The 12,195-nt window shown below is 36.1% G+C and overlaps 1 protein-coding gene across 3 annotated transcripts in view; it reads left to right on the top strand.

The window, feature by feature from the left end:
• LOC131153067 (sister chromatid cohesion 1 protein 4) overlaps positions 1–9,768 on the top strand; it is a 58,272-nt gene extending 48,504 nt beyond the window's left edge. For all 3 annotated transcript variants that reach the window (XM_058105101.1, XM_058105100.1, XM_058105102.1), the window contains one exon: positions 9,383–9,768. In XM_058105101.1, the coding sequence (XP_057961084.1) occupies positions 9,383–9,481 (99 nt within the window). In that variant the 3' untranslated portion in view covers positions 9,482–9,768. The remainder of the gene's footprint in view (positions 1–9,382) is intronic.
• Positions 9,769–12,195: the final 2,427 nt, after the last annotated feature.

Here is a 12,195-nt window from a genome sequence, read left to right as displayed (position 1 = left end):
CATCTGAGGCACGCCTAGGCACGAGGTGTAGTCGGGTGATGAGGCTAGCGCCTCATTAGGGTTGAGGTGAGGCGACCTTCAAGAGTGGCAGGTAGGCACAGTGAGTCGCACTTGAGATATTTGACCTTTTAACTTCGTTTTTTTAACCTTTTAAGAAAGAAAACGTAGCCAAACTTGAACCAGCCCTAGCCCTAGCCAAAGGCTTCGACTCGAACTAGCCTAGACCAACAATCTAGGTTTCGTTGTCAAATCTTCAAGTCTTCGAGCCTTTGCTAGCAAGAGGGCCATTGTAGGAGCCTTTCGTCTTTTGAGGTTTAGGCCTTCGAACCAACACAACCTTCGTCCTCAAGCCTTTGAACCAACACAAAGTGCCTTCATCTTCAAGCCTTTGAGTCTTCAAGCCTTTGCAAAAGTCGTTCTTCTTTGAGGTCCAAGCCTTCGAATCAGCACGAGCTTCATCTTCGAGTCTTTGAGCCTTCCGCCAGCAAGAGAGCCTTTGCCAGAGCCTTCGAACAAGTGAGAGGCTTTGAGCCATTGAGTCGTCATCGCCAGTCTTTGTGATTTGTCAGGCTGCTTCAAACTAGTAAGTATTCTTCTTCTTCTTCTTCGTCTTTGGATTCTTCTTCTTCTTCTTCTTCTTTTCAATTCTTTTGCTTTTTTCTGTTCTTCCACTTATTTTTTTAGTTCTTCTGCTTCTTCTTCTTGTATGTGTAATTTCTTATGTTAAACTATGTTTGTTTCACTTGGAACTTGGTACTTGGTTGTCATAATTTCTATGCATTTATGTTTTCGTATTAAATATTTAACATTTTAACTTTAATATTACTATTGATGTGTTTTCATAGATCAACTACCCATCAAATAGGCATTGAACACAATTTTATTAATTGTGTGCCTCACCTTTGTGAAGCGTGTGCCTTCACCTCGCACCTTAACTCCAAGTACCATTTGCGCCTCAGTGCACCTTGCGCGTTTGGCTACTATGGCTCCAATTTGCTGATTTATTCACTAAATCCTTGGGGGTTGCTCATGTTAATCCATTTGTAACAAGCTAGGTGCATATGATATCTATGCTCCAACCTGAGGGGGCTTGGTCCAGGTTACTTTAGTTCTTTAGCATTATTGCTTTTGTGTTATTTTTGTATTTGTGTGTGAGAGTTAGTAAGAGTGTTATGGTCATTGTTATGTACTTGGCATATGTTATAAATAGAGGTAGAGACTTGTCATTGCAATTAAGTCTTAAAGTTTACTCAATACTCTTAACAAGAAGTTATGTGAGCCTTTTCAGTTCAATTAATTTTTGATATGGGAGTGAATTCACTACCATTTTAAAGTTGAAATGAAGATTTTAAATTTGGATTCTTTGAGAGATGGTTCTTTTCATCTAACAGAGCTTGCATGGAGATGTGCTTCATTCCTATTTGTGGTTGTAAAGCAACTACAGTGCTGATTAATAGAATGAATGAGATCTATCTAGACATGGTCAACTAGACAAGGGTTTAGGGGAAGCATTGTTAAGGAATGAGAAGTTTTTAGCGTTGAATTGCTGTTCAAATGGTGGATGTTTCTTGTGCCCAGCAAAAAGTGAATGGAAAGGGTGTGATTAATTCTTGTAGAATGCCAAAAGGATGAGATGTGGCAGGTTGGTGGAACTTACATAAGATTTTGACAGATGTTTTGGTTCGTAGTGGTAGTCTTTTTTAATTGTGTTTATCATTTTACAACTTGTTGAGTGTGTTTTGGGGTAAAAGTTAATTTAAGGAAGTGTGCGATAGCTTGAATTAGTTTCAATGTGGATAGATCTTTGCACCTGGCTTTCTTGGCATGGTGTGCTACTTTAGTCTGACCTTTGCCACATTTAGGGATTCTTTAGGTGGTAATTTTGGGTGGTGAGTTTTTGGCTCCTACAGTAGAGAAGGTGGCCTAGCATTTGGTGGAAAGGTGCTCTTTTTTTTCCCTTTAAGGTGGTCGTGTTACTTTTAAAGTTCTTGCAGGGATAGCTAGGTCTCTAGAGAGGCCTCCTTTGGTGTGGCTGGGGGAGAAGAAGGATCATTTGGTTAGGGGGAAGGTGGTTTGTAGGTCAAAAAGGAGGGTTGGGTTCATGGTTTTAAATCGCGGTAGCGGGTAACATAACATAACGTAACTGGTGTAACGGGAAGGGGAGTAGTGGATGTTACATAACGGGAAGCGGGTGTAACAACTGTGAATTTTTTTCAAGCACACACAACCTTGTGCATATTAGCGTACTTGCATGTTTTAAGCTTTAACCCTTCTTAGAAAGAGTTTTAATATATTTTGGATCCTTTAGTTCGACTAAGTTATTTGGTAAGGACAACAAGTTTACATTTGTTTTAAACCACCATTGATGGAAAAATTACTTGTGTGTGCGTATTTATACTTCTCATTGTTCTTAGCCGTGATAACTCCTTATGTGTGCTAAATTAATTAATAAAACAAAATACATTATGCACTCCATTAGTATATTAGACACATAAGACATACAAATAATACAAATATAAAATAACTAGAAAAGAAGAAGGTTGAAGTTGAAAAATATAGAACATAAATATCAAATTACTAATATGATCAAAATAAAATATTTTCCTAACAAGTTAGTATTTTCAAATTGTTAATTAATGCATCTCTTGCGAGTATTTAAAGAAATAGTAAATTTTGTATCATTGTCATCCTCATTATAATCTTTTCCCCCCTCTCGCCACATGGTATATTGAGAATGATTTATGAAAGAGAGGGAAAAAGTGAGAGAAAAAGTAAAAAATAAAATATTTTTTTTTTTGTGTAACAGTCCTTTAGCGGTTACGTAATGGCTGTAGCAGCCTTTACGTAATGGTCGCGATTCGTAACGACTGTTACAGCTGTGATTTTTCTTTGCACTGATTTTTCAGTATGTAACGGTATCAGCAACCCAAAAAAGTGTTACGTAATGGTCGCGGCCGTTATTTAAAACCATGGTTGGGTTTAGGGAATTTGGTGTCTTGAGACATTGCCTTGATGAGTAAAGGTTATGGATGTTTCCTTTATGAGAGAATTCTGTTTTGCATAAAGTGATTAAAGTAAATTTGGGTTGCAAGAAAATGGGTGAGACACTAATTTGGTGTTTAGATATTCTTTCAAGTGTCTTTGGAGATGTATATCTCAGCTTTATCCGCATTTATTTCTAATATCAATATTTTGGTGGGCAATGGGTTTTCGCATCTATTTTTGGGAGTTAGGAGACTCAGCTTCTTTTGTGTCGTTCCCTCGTTGTTATTGCCTTTCTTTGTTACACATTGGGATTGTATCTTCTTTTTCGATTTCTAATGGGGGGAATTTTTCTTAGGATTTCCATTTCTGTGGAGCTCTGAATGATAGAGGGGTGGTTGAGATTGTTACATCTTTGTTGAGGTTGTCAAAGGGCTGCTATCCTTGCAATAGGGATGTGCAGAAGTGGAGGTTGCAGTCTTTGGGGATTTTCCTCGTGAATCTTTCTGTTTTTTTTTTTTTTTTGGTCTGCAAAAACTTGGAGCCTATTAGTTGTGAAAAACAATTTTCATTTTCCATTTTAGTTCTCTAAAAAAATTACAAAAAATTGGCTTATTTTTCATTTTTACAACATTTGTATGAAACCAAAGAACAACAAAGGAACAACAATAAACAATTTTGGCACTATTTGCTTGTGGAAATTGTTATATTTTTCATTTCTAATTTTCAAATAATTATAAAAATGCCGCCTTGTTTTCCAGTTTTCCAAATTTATATAGAAAAGTCATAAAACATTTTTTCATTATTTTTTTTTAGATTTCTATCTCTTACTTTGCACATGGGAGCATGACATTCAGATCTTGAACTTTAATTTTTGTGCATTATGCATAGAGTTTTTCTCTAAATCCATGCAAATCCAAATTCAAGTCCCAAAATACATGATTCTAAATACTACCTTACATACATTTTGGAGAATTGGAAACAAGTAGTTGTTTTTTTCCCCCCCTTGTGGTTATTTTGGGATAAGGCCAACTATGTTTTATGGTTCGGAATGTTGGGCAATTAAGAAACATGTACAAAAAGTAGTAGTTTAAATACGAATGTTAAGGTGGATGAGAAAGATTAGTTCAAAATATAATTAAATAAAAATATTGACAAAATTTCTAAAAATTTGAGAAAGATAATAAATCATTTTAAAAAATATTTATTATTTTTTCAATTTTCATGTACGATAATATTTTCCTTGTAGTAATTATGTAAAAAGGGCATCCTTGAGCCACAAGGCTCCTTTCTTTGTGAAAGTAGGTGAAGGGTCGTCAGTGTGTACAGTAGCCTCACCCCCGCTTTTATGTAGTGAGTTTTGAAGTATGGTAATTAAGTAAACTATAATAATTTCTATTTTTATTATAACATTTTTAATTTGGTTTTTTAATTTTTTTTCATATTTTTTAATTGTTTTTGATTCAAGGATAAAAATGAGCATTTTTTCATTCTGAATTTGAATTTTATTAGTTTTATAAACATTAACCAATCTTTTCAATTTAAGTTCTTGTTTTTCGTCGTCTGTTCTCATTTCTGGTTTTTTGTTTTTGTAATTTTAGACAATTATAGCAATGGTTTATGAGATTTTAGGTTGTGGGCCAGCCCTCTATATCAAGCCTCAACACTCCCCACACGTGCAACCTGATTGCAATTGGAGAGAGAAACAAACAGCGAATAACACCCATATTGGAAACCCAGGGGGTTTTGTTTTTTTAAATACTTACAATAAAAGCGGGCAACAAGAGTAGAACCGAGGGCCTTTGGGTAACCATTGCTTTGATACCATTAGATTCGGAGTTCACCGAAAAGCTTAAGTTAGCTTGTGGGCCAACAATGTATATCAAGACTTAACAACATAGCATTAAACCAAGAATATCAGAGGATGTTGGTCTAGCAAGGACCAACCCTTTTGAAGATGGGCAAGTAGTAGACAGGAGCATGTGCTTGTTATTTGTGAATTGATTTTTTTACTAACTATGAATGTCTAGAAACAAAAGTAGCACCAAAAGGACTGAAGGAAGGTTAAGTGGTACGTGGTTAAAGGTGCGGAAAAACTGACATGAATGTCAGAGACCTAATGGGTGATATAACTCTTGATGGAGCCAAGCTGAGAAAAGAAGTTCATGTAGCTGACCAAGTATTTAGGCTCTGGGTTTTATAATGCTTAACTAAGCTATATAGCATATGTTGAGGTTTACAATGACGGAAACAAAAAAGCAAAGTCCGTGCAAATGGTTTTGCATTGTTGCCTGCTGATAAAGTTTGTAGCTTGAGCTAGATAATAATGTAAACAAAGGGTGAATAATGTATGATGGGACTGTCACACAATGCGAAATGGTTGCAGAAGTTGAAAAATGTTAATGATCATGTGTTTAAACCACTGAAGTTTTGCATCATTCTGCAACAAATTGCAAGGCAGTCAAACCATCAAAGATGATGAAATTTGAAGATTCTAAGACTGATGGAATGGTCATATGCAATGGAGAAAAATGATGACTTTCTATTATTGAGATGACACTTCAAAAAAGGGGCAAGTCAGTAGGATCATGGCGACTGACAGTATAGAGTTTCACTGTGAATGATTGCCAAGCATAGCTAGTAGAACAAAATGTATGGATCTTGAACTTTTTTTGGGTTTCTGGGTTGTTGGTGGCCAATAGAAGGTATGGAAATGATGTTCACAAAGATCCTGCAAGTTCCAACTTTGAGCATTGGGGATTGAAATCTAATTCCTCGAACATCTGAGAGTGTACTTAGTAAACACCCATGTGGTTTTTATAATGTTACATCTGCAAGTTTGAGTTTATATTTATTTGAATGGTGCAAGGCCAAATTACATATGCCTATTTAGGTTATTAGGCCATTTCAGTAAGAATTATTAACTTGTATAGCTCATTTTCTTTTATTATTAAAAAAATAAAAATTAACGTGTGACAGCTTGGGTCTTGGATCAATGGTAAGATTGCTCGTTTGTGACCAGTTTGGTCATGGGTTCGAGTCCAAGGAAACAGCCTGTCTATAAAAAAGTAGAGGTAAGGCTGTACACTATGACAACCCTCCCACTACCCTTGCAGAGCAGGGAGCCTTGTGGCTTGGGGACCTTATTTTTTATTTTTTATTTCTGTAACTAGTGCAACAACATCAAAATACTAAGCAGAGTCAATATGCTAAGAAAAAAAGTTGGTTTTATGGCCTCTTTTTGAGTGCGAGCATGTGCGTGTTATCATCTTGCCTATTGCCCTTGTGGTCATGCTTGTCATGGGTGATGCCAGACGGATTTTTCTGGACTACAATCAAGACTCAGAGTAAATCCCTGGATCTGCTATTGGAAAAGGAAAAGGATTGGGGATTTGTGTTCTTCTTGGAAGAATCTTAAGCACAATAAATGAATCCAGATTTCAGCACTTCCTCCTCAAAAGGATTTGTGTTTGTTTCTTCAACTTTTGTTTGATTGAACAATCTCCATTGAAGGAGACTTGGAAGAAATTGGCATCGGGTGCTTGCAGATATCAACAGGATTGGGGAAAAATTTTTGGGAATAGATTCGAGTTTGTGAGGGATAAAGTTCTCCCATATTTGTTTTTGGGGGTCTGAAGGGGAATTCAGTGGAGGAATAATAATAATATGTTGCATCAATAATGGGGTTCTTTGCAACAAAAAAAAGTGGTAAAGAGGTGCTCAGGTGGGTCTCTAGGTGTTGATCATTGGGGAATCTCCAGCATCATATCTGCAACTGGTTTGAGTCAGCTGAAGGTGCTTGGGCATCTAGGGTTCGGGTTAGGTCTCTCGAGGGGGCGGGGATGAAACTTGTTGAATTGGGTCTAGTTTGGTTGTTCTGTGGATTGGGCCAGGGATGGTGCATATCTGTTCAGATCTGGGGACGATATTAAATTGCATGAGCCTAGGCCCACCTGCCGAGATAAACTTCAACCTTCTCAGAACCATTTTGCGGGGATGGGTCAGGCTTTCTAGGAAGGCCCATGGAGAGGAAGACCCATTTTAGTTTGCTCAAGGAAGGCCTATGAAGTTGAGGCCCTTAGGTAAGGCTGGCAATAGTCCAAAAAAAGTGTCAGTTCGTATGTGCTTCAACTTGTTGCTAATCCTTTGGAGAAGAGATTGTTTCTTGGTGGAGCATTCATTGTTGTCTCAGGAAATTGCTTTAATCTGCATCATCAAGATATCTGTAGCCAAAAACAAAGGTTATAAATATATCTTGTGTAGTTGGATTTGAAGGTTGGACATAACGAACCAGGTTTGAACTTGTGATCGACAGGGATTGTCTTTGACAAACTGAGACAGAGAAGACTAAGGTTGAGATTTAGAAATTAATAGTGGAGCTGAGAAGCATGGTTTCTCAGTAGTATCAGATATGGTCGATTTTTAAGGGCAGTGTAGTTGGGGTTTGAGATGTGTAAAATATTTGAGGAACAATGTCTTAATCCTGAGTTGCAGCCTAAAAATGGTTTTGGGAAGGCATGTTGATGGGAGTTTTTCTTTGGTGGAAAGCTCCACTCAGGCAAGAACTGGGTCTGGGAAGGAGGACAAGGCAACACAACTTTTGGAAGAAGAGGTACGAGGAGTGTGGTTTTGGTAATGATTTTGGTGATTTTTATTGGATGATTTTCTTGTGAAGTTTCGATTATTATTCTTTTTCGTGGATGTTTCTCATGTGGCTGTTTCCTGTGTTAAGCTTGGAAGGTCTAGCTCTGGGAAGGGATTTCATCTTTGAGGATGAAAGAATTAATAAAGATGCCACCAATAGTGAGGACTTTGCTGGACCTCATGGACAAGATGTGATTTTGATTGGCTATGCCGTAAGGGAAGGAAGTTGGGTTGGAATTAGGAGACGAAGATGAAAAAACACCAAATGAACCATTCTGAAGTTTTTCTTGAATTTTGATGGGAAGGGGTTGAAATGGGATTTTATATTTGTTTTTTTAATTTATTTAATTTCCTCCTTTTTTTTTGACAGCTCCTTGGCCTCAGATTATAAATTCTCCGCTTCTTTCTTAATAAATTTCGTTTGCCATAGAAAATACTGGACTAACAAAAGACAGTGGCACTACAATTGTTTTTCTGTGCATGGGGCATGCACCCGGGGGTTGGCTGGGTGGGTGGGTTGAAGTTCGGAGGAATCTGATGGCCTATTTTGTCAAGACACAATATGGTCCTGTACAGAGTGGAATGTTGAGACAATTCATCTATCCAAATGCAACTTCCTCGGATAACACCTGAGTGGAATGTTGAGACAATTCATCTATCCAAATGCAACTTCCCATTGGTTGAGGCATGTTTTTGGGTTTATTTTTAAGGCATTATTTTGTCCTCTCTCCAGACCGTCGAGGCATGGGAGCCTTTTAGCATTGGGTGTTACATTATATTTTGTAATTTTAGTTATTTAGTGATTTGTTTTATTTTGAATATTTTTTCTTAATACTTGTTCCGTTGTTATTTGGGGATGCCTGTATATGGGCTTCATTATCTTTAGGGATAATGGTTTGACGACTCAGAATAGATCCCAATGTCATTTTTGGTTTGCAAAATGCAGTGGGCTGGGAATGGAATGGAATAAAAATTTGAATGGTAAATATGAAGAAATCATGTGAGAAATTCAATTCCATCCCATTCCTATGTACCAAATGTAGTAATAGTTTGTCTGTCTCTTTTACTTAGTATATTTTCGTTTCTTTTAACCTTATTTCTTTCCCCCCTTCTAGCATCACCCCCCTCCCCAAAACAAAAATAAAAAAATAAGAAAATAAAAGGAATTAATGTAGCCTCTTGGATTTCAACATTTGTCAAGGTTGTCAAAAACCGTAGTAGTGAACTTCTTATCATCTTGAGTTAAACTACAGAATGCGTATGCTATCCATTAGATACTTAGATGTCTCAAGTACAAGCAACTTTTGTGATCACTTTGGTTCTGGCATTTTTTAATCAAAACCATGGTTTAGATTTATGTTCACATTATCAACCTACATAGGGCTTTGAATAATATTTACACAAAAAGAATTAAAGCAGGAAAGTAATCCTAACCTTATTATAAAGTTATCATATGTTATTAACCATAACCCAACCACATATCATGTTTGCTACCTTGATGTATGAAGGGGTCCCCGTCTTCATTGTATGCCAGGGTGCCATCATGTAAAAGAGTGAATTTTTTGAGCTGCACAGATAATTGCCACCAAGTTTTCTGGACAAGTTTTTGACTAAGCCTCCGTCAGACCAAGCTTTATATTTTTATTATACTAGCTACAAATTGGCCTCAACTTGCTGGATTAGTGTTCACTTGTTTACGCATTGTGCAGTTGTGTTCTGCTTTTTAACTGGGAGGTTTGTTTATGGTGTAATTCAGGTTCTTAAAACTCGGGATTACATCCATGTCGAGCAGGACAGACCCTTTGACAACATTAATATAAAGCCTAAAGTAAAGCTCATGAAGGCAGACTTCTGATTCCCGTGTGGGAAAGGTGTATACAACAGCTAGCAAGGTTCATATAATTATAGTTGGCTCACACTCGACTCTGCTTCACTACTCATCCTTTATTTTTATCCATTCTTTTCCCCCCTCCCAAAAGCTATGTTTAGTTCATGTAACAGGTAGTTTAACAAATGGGTCGAGTGGGGCATGTCACATGTATCATCTTCTAGTGGTGGTAAGGGTTTGTAATATGGATTATAATTATATGTATTTGTGTATATATATATATATATATCGTAAAAATCGTATTATATGTGCAATTGAAAATGCTGACGTGTTTTTTTTTTTTCTCTTTGATGGCATGCCGAGGCTCTCTCTCTCTCTCTCTCTCTCTCTCTTTTTGAGGCTTTAAATGGGATGGCTCTGTTTAGTGATTCAAATATTTTTGCCACATCCATGTTTTTGGATTATGATTTTCTTGAACATAGATAACATAGGATGTTGTCCAACACATGATTATGTTACATGGTTCAAACATTCAGTTGTGAAGGGTAAGCATCGCCATTTGAGAATTAAAACATCAAGTTTCAGTACCATTCCGACTAATCATATGATACGAATTTATATTTTTGCATAATTGAAAAAGGAGGTATTTATTTGTTTCTTTTTTTCTTTATGATGAAGGAGATGGTAATTCAGATTCAGTTAATATAAGATTTCGTGGGAAGATCTTATAAAAATCAGGTAATTTTATGAGATAGGCATTTCCCTATGCCCCGGGAGTCTTTCAAATTTCAGTTTTGAGGAAAGGGGCTCAAGGCATGTTCATTATAGAAAAAAAGTATGTCCTCGTGGACTTTCTTTGGTCCATTAGGAGTTGACATCATTCCCAAGACATGGTCAAGTCGGTGTGAAAGACACAAGGGCTGAGGAGTCGAGCTTGAAGTGACTCTGGAGGAGGGGCAGGGGCATTTTGCAAGTCCAAGAGAGCCTACATTATGCATACAAAGTTAGGAAGAAGGGGAAACTATGCATGTAGGGCTTATTGCAAGCCATTAAAAGCTTTAGCTTTAGTTTGTATACAAAGTTGGCACAAATGGTAAAAAAAATCTAGAGGTCTGTGCCTGCACGTCATCTCATGAGATGTGTGTATTTTTTCTTTTAAGTCGCTGACAAAAAAGAATTCTTCACATCCATCTTGCATATTTTCAAATCTGTGCTGGTTACTAAATTGAGTATCATTTTGGTAGAAGACATATTTACAATTAGAGAAAAAGTATTGTTGAACTCAACTTCCTAGGTCATGACTCTTAGCCTTTTACCGTTAACCTTGCCTCATACCTAAGCTGCAAAAAATTCTCTTCAATATTTAATTCATATGCTCTTTTGTTCTTTGGAGCGCTCTTACCTTAGACAACTTTACTTGCTCAACCATGTAAATATTTGTACAGAGATTTCAACTCTTCCTACACAGCCTTTAGTTGCTTAAGTTGCTCAACCCTTTGCTTGTATGACCTCGTTAAACCACTTTGGTTCTTCCTAGTGAAAAATGCATAGTTTGTTGAAATATGTTAATATGTATATACTACAAGTGTTTATTTAAGTTTTAATGTATTTCTTATGCGCAGGTTTGATGATTTCCCAGACAATAATTTATATCATGCGTATTTTAATTGCAAAATAAGAGTCATAAGATGATTGTGGGATGCCTAATCATGAGAAAACTTAAGGGATATCACATGTATGGCAATTTAATAAAATGTTTTCTACTGTTGATTTTGGACGTCATGGGAATTTTCCTATAGTATTCTTACATACAATTGGACTATTATTTTCTTTTTGAGAAAAAAAGGAAATATTTTTTTTTTAAAAAATTATCATTTATATCATGAGTTTAAATTGAACTCACTCTTTTGAAAGTCGCACAAATTGGGAAGTTTATTGATCTAATTCTCGACTTTATTTGGATGAAAAAATTGAACTATTGTTTATTGATTTATGCGTCTTTACTTTAATTGTTAGATATTTTTTATAATGAAAGTGACATTTTTTTGAATTCAAATAATAATAAAAAACAAAAACTTCTTTTGTCTGAATATTGCTAGTCTCCAAATCAAACATCTGCTTGTCCTATACTCTATTATCACATTGATTCTTCTATTTGTGAAATGAAAACTATTTTTCGAGTCTAATGATTTATCGCTTAATTAATTATAGAATATTATTGGCTCAAAATTTCTTGGCTTTCTTCTCATGAATATTATCATGCCAAGAATTTTCTTTGCTAACCCCAAATTCTTCATGGTGAAAGACTTCGAACATTTCTTCATTGTGTCAATCTTAGACACATCACAATCAACAATTAGCATATCATCAATTTAAATGATAATATAGAAGTCACCAAGAATATTTTAACAAAAACACAATAGTCCAAAGTGTTCTCCTTATAACCATGTTGTCCCAATGATTAGCTCAAATTTCCTATGCCATTGCGCCATAGGACTTGCTTTAGCATATACAAACTCTCCTTTAGCTAGGAAACCAATTTTCTTTTCCTTTCATTTGAAAATCCTTTGGTTGCTCTGTGTGAATCTTTTCTTTTAAGTCACCCAAGAGAAGTAATTTTCACGTCCATCTTGCTTATTTTCATATCTATAATGGTTTCTAAAGTGAGTATCATTTTGATAGATAACATGTTGTTATTTGTGGCTTTTATACTTCTATTTTGATAAGCAAAGAAGGAAGGA

Source organism: Malania oleifera, chromosome 4 (genome assembly GCF_029873635.1).
Source record: "Malania oleifera isolate guangnan ecotype guangnan chromosome 4, ASM2987363v1, whole genome shotgun sequence".
NCBI classification, from domain to species: domain Eukaryota; kingdom Viridiplantae; phylum Streptophyta; class Magnoliopsida; order Santalales; family Ximeniaceae; genus Malania; species Malania oleifera.
The sequence above is the reverse complement of the archived record's forward strand: the minus strand, read 5'-3'. Positions and strand labels throughout refer to the sequence as shown.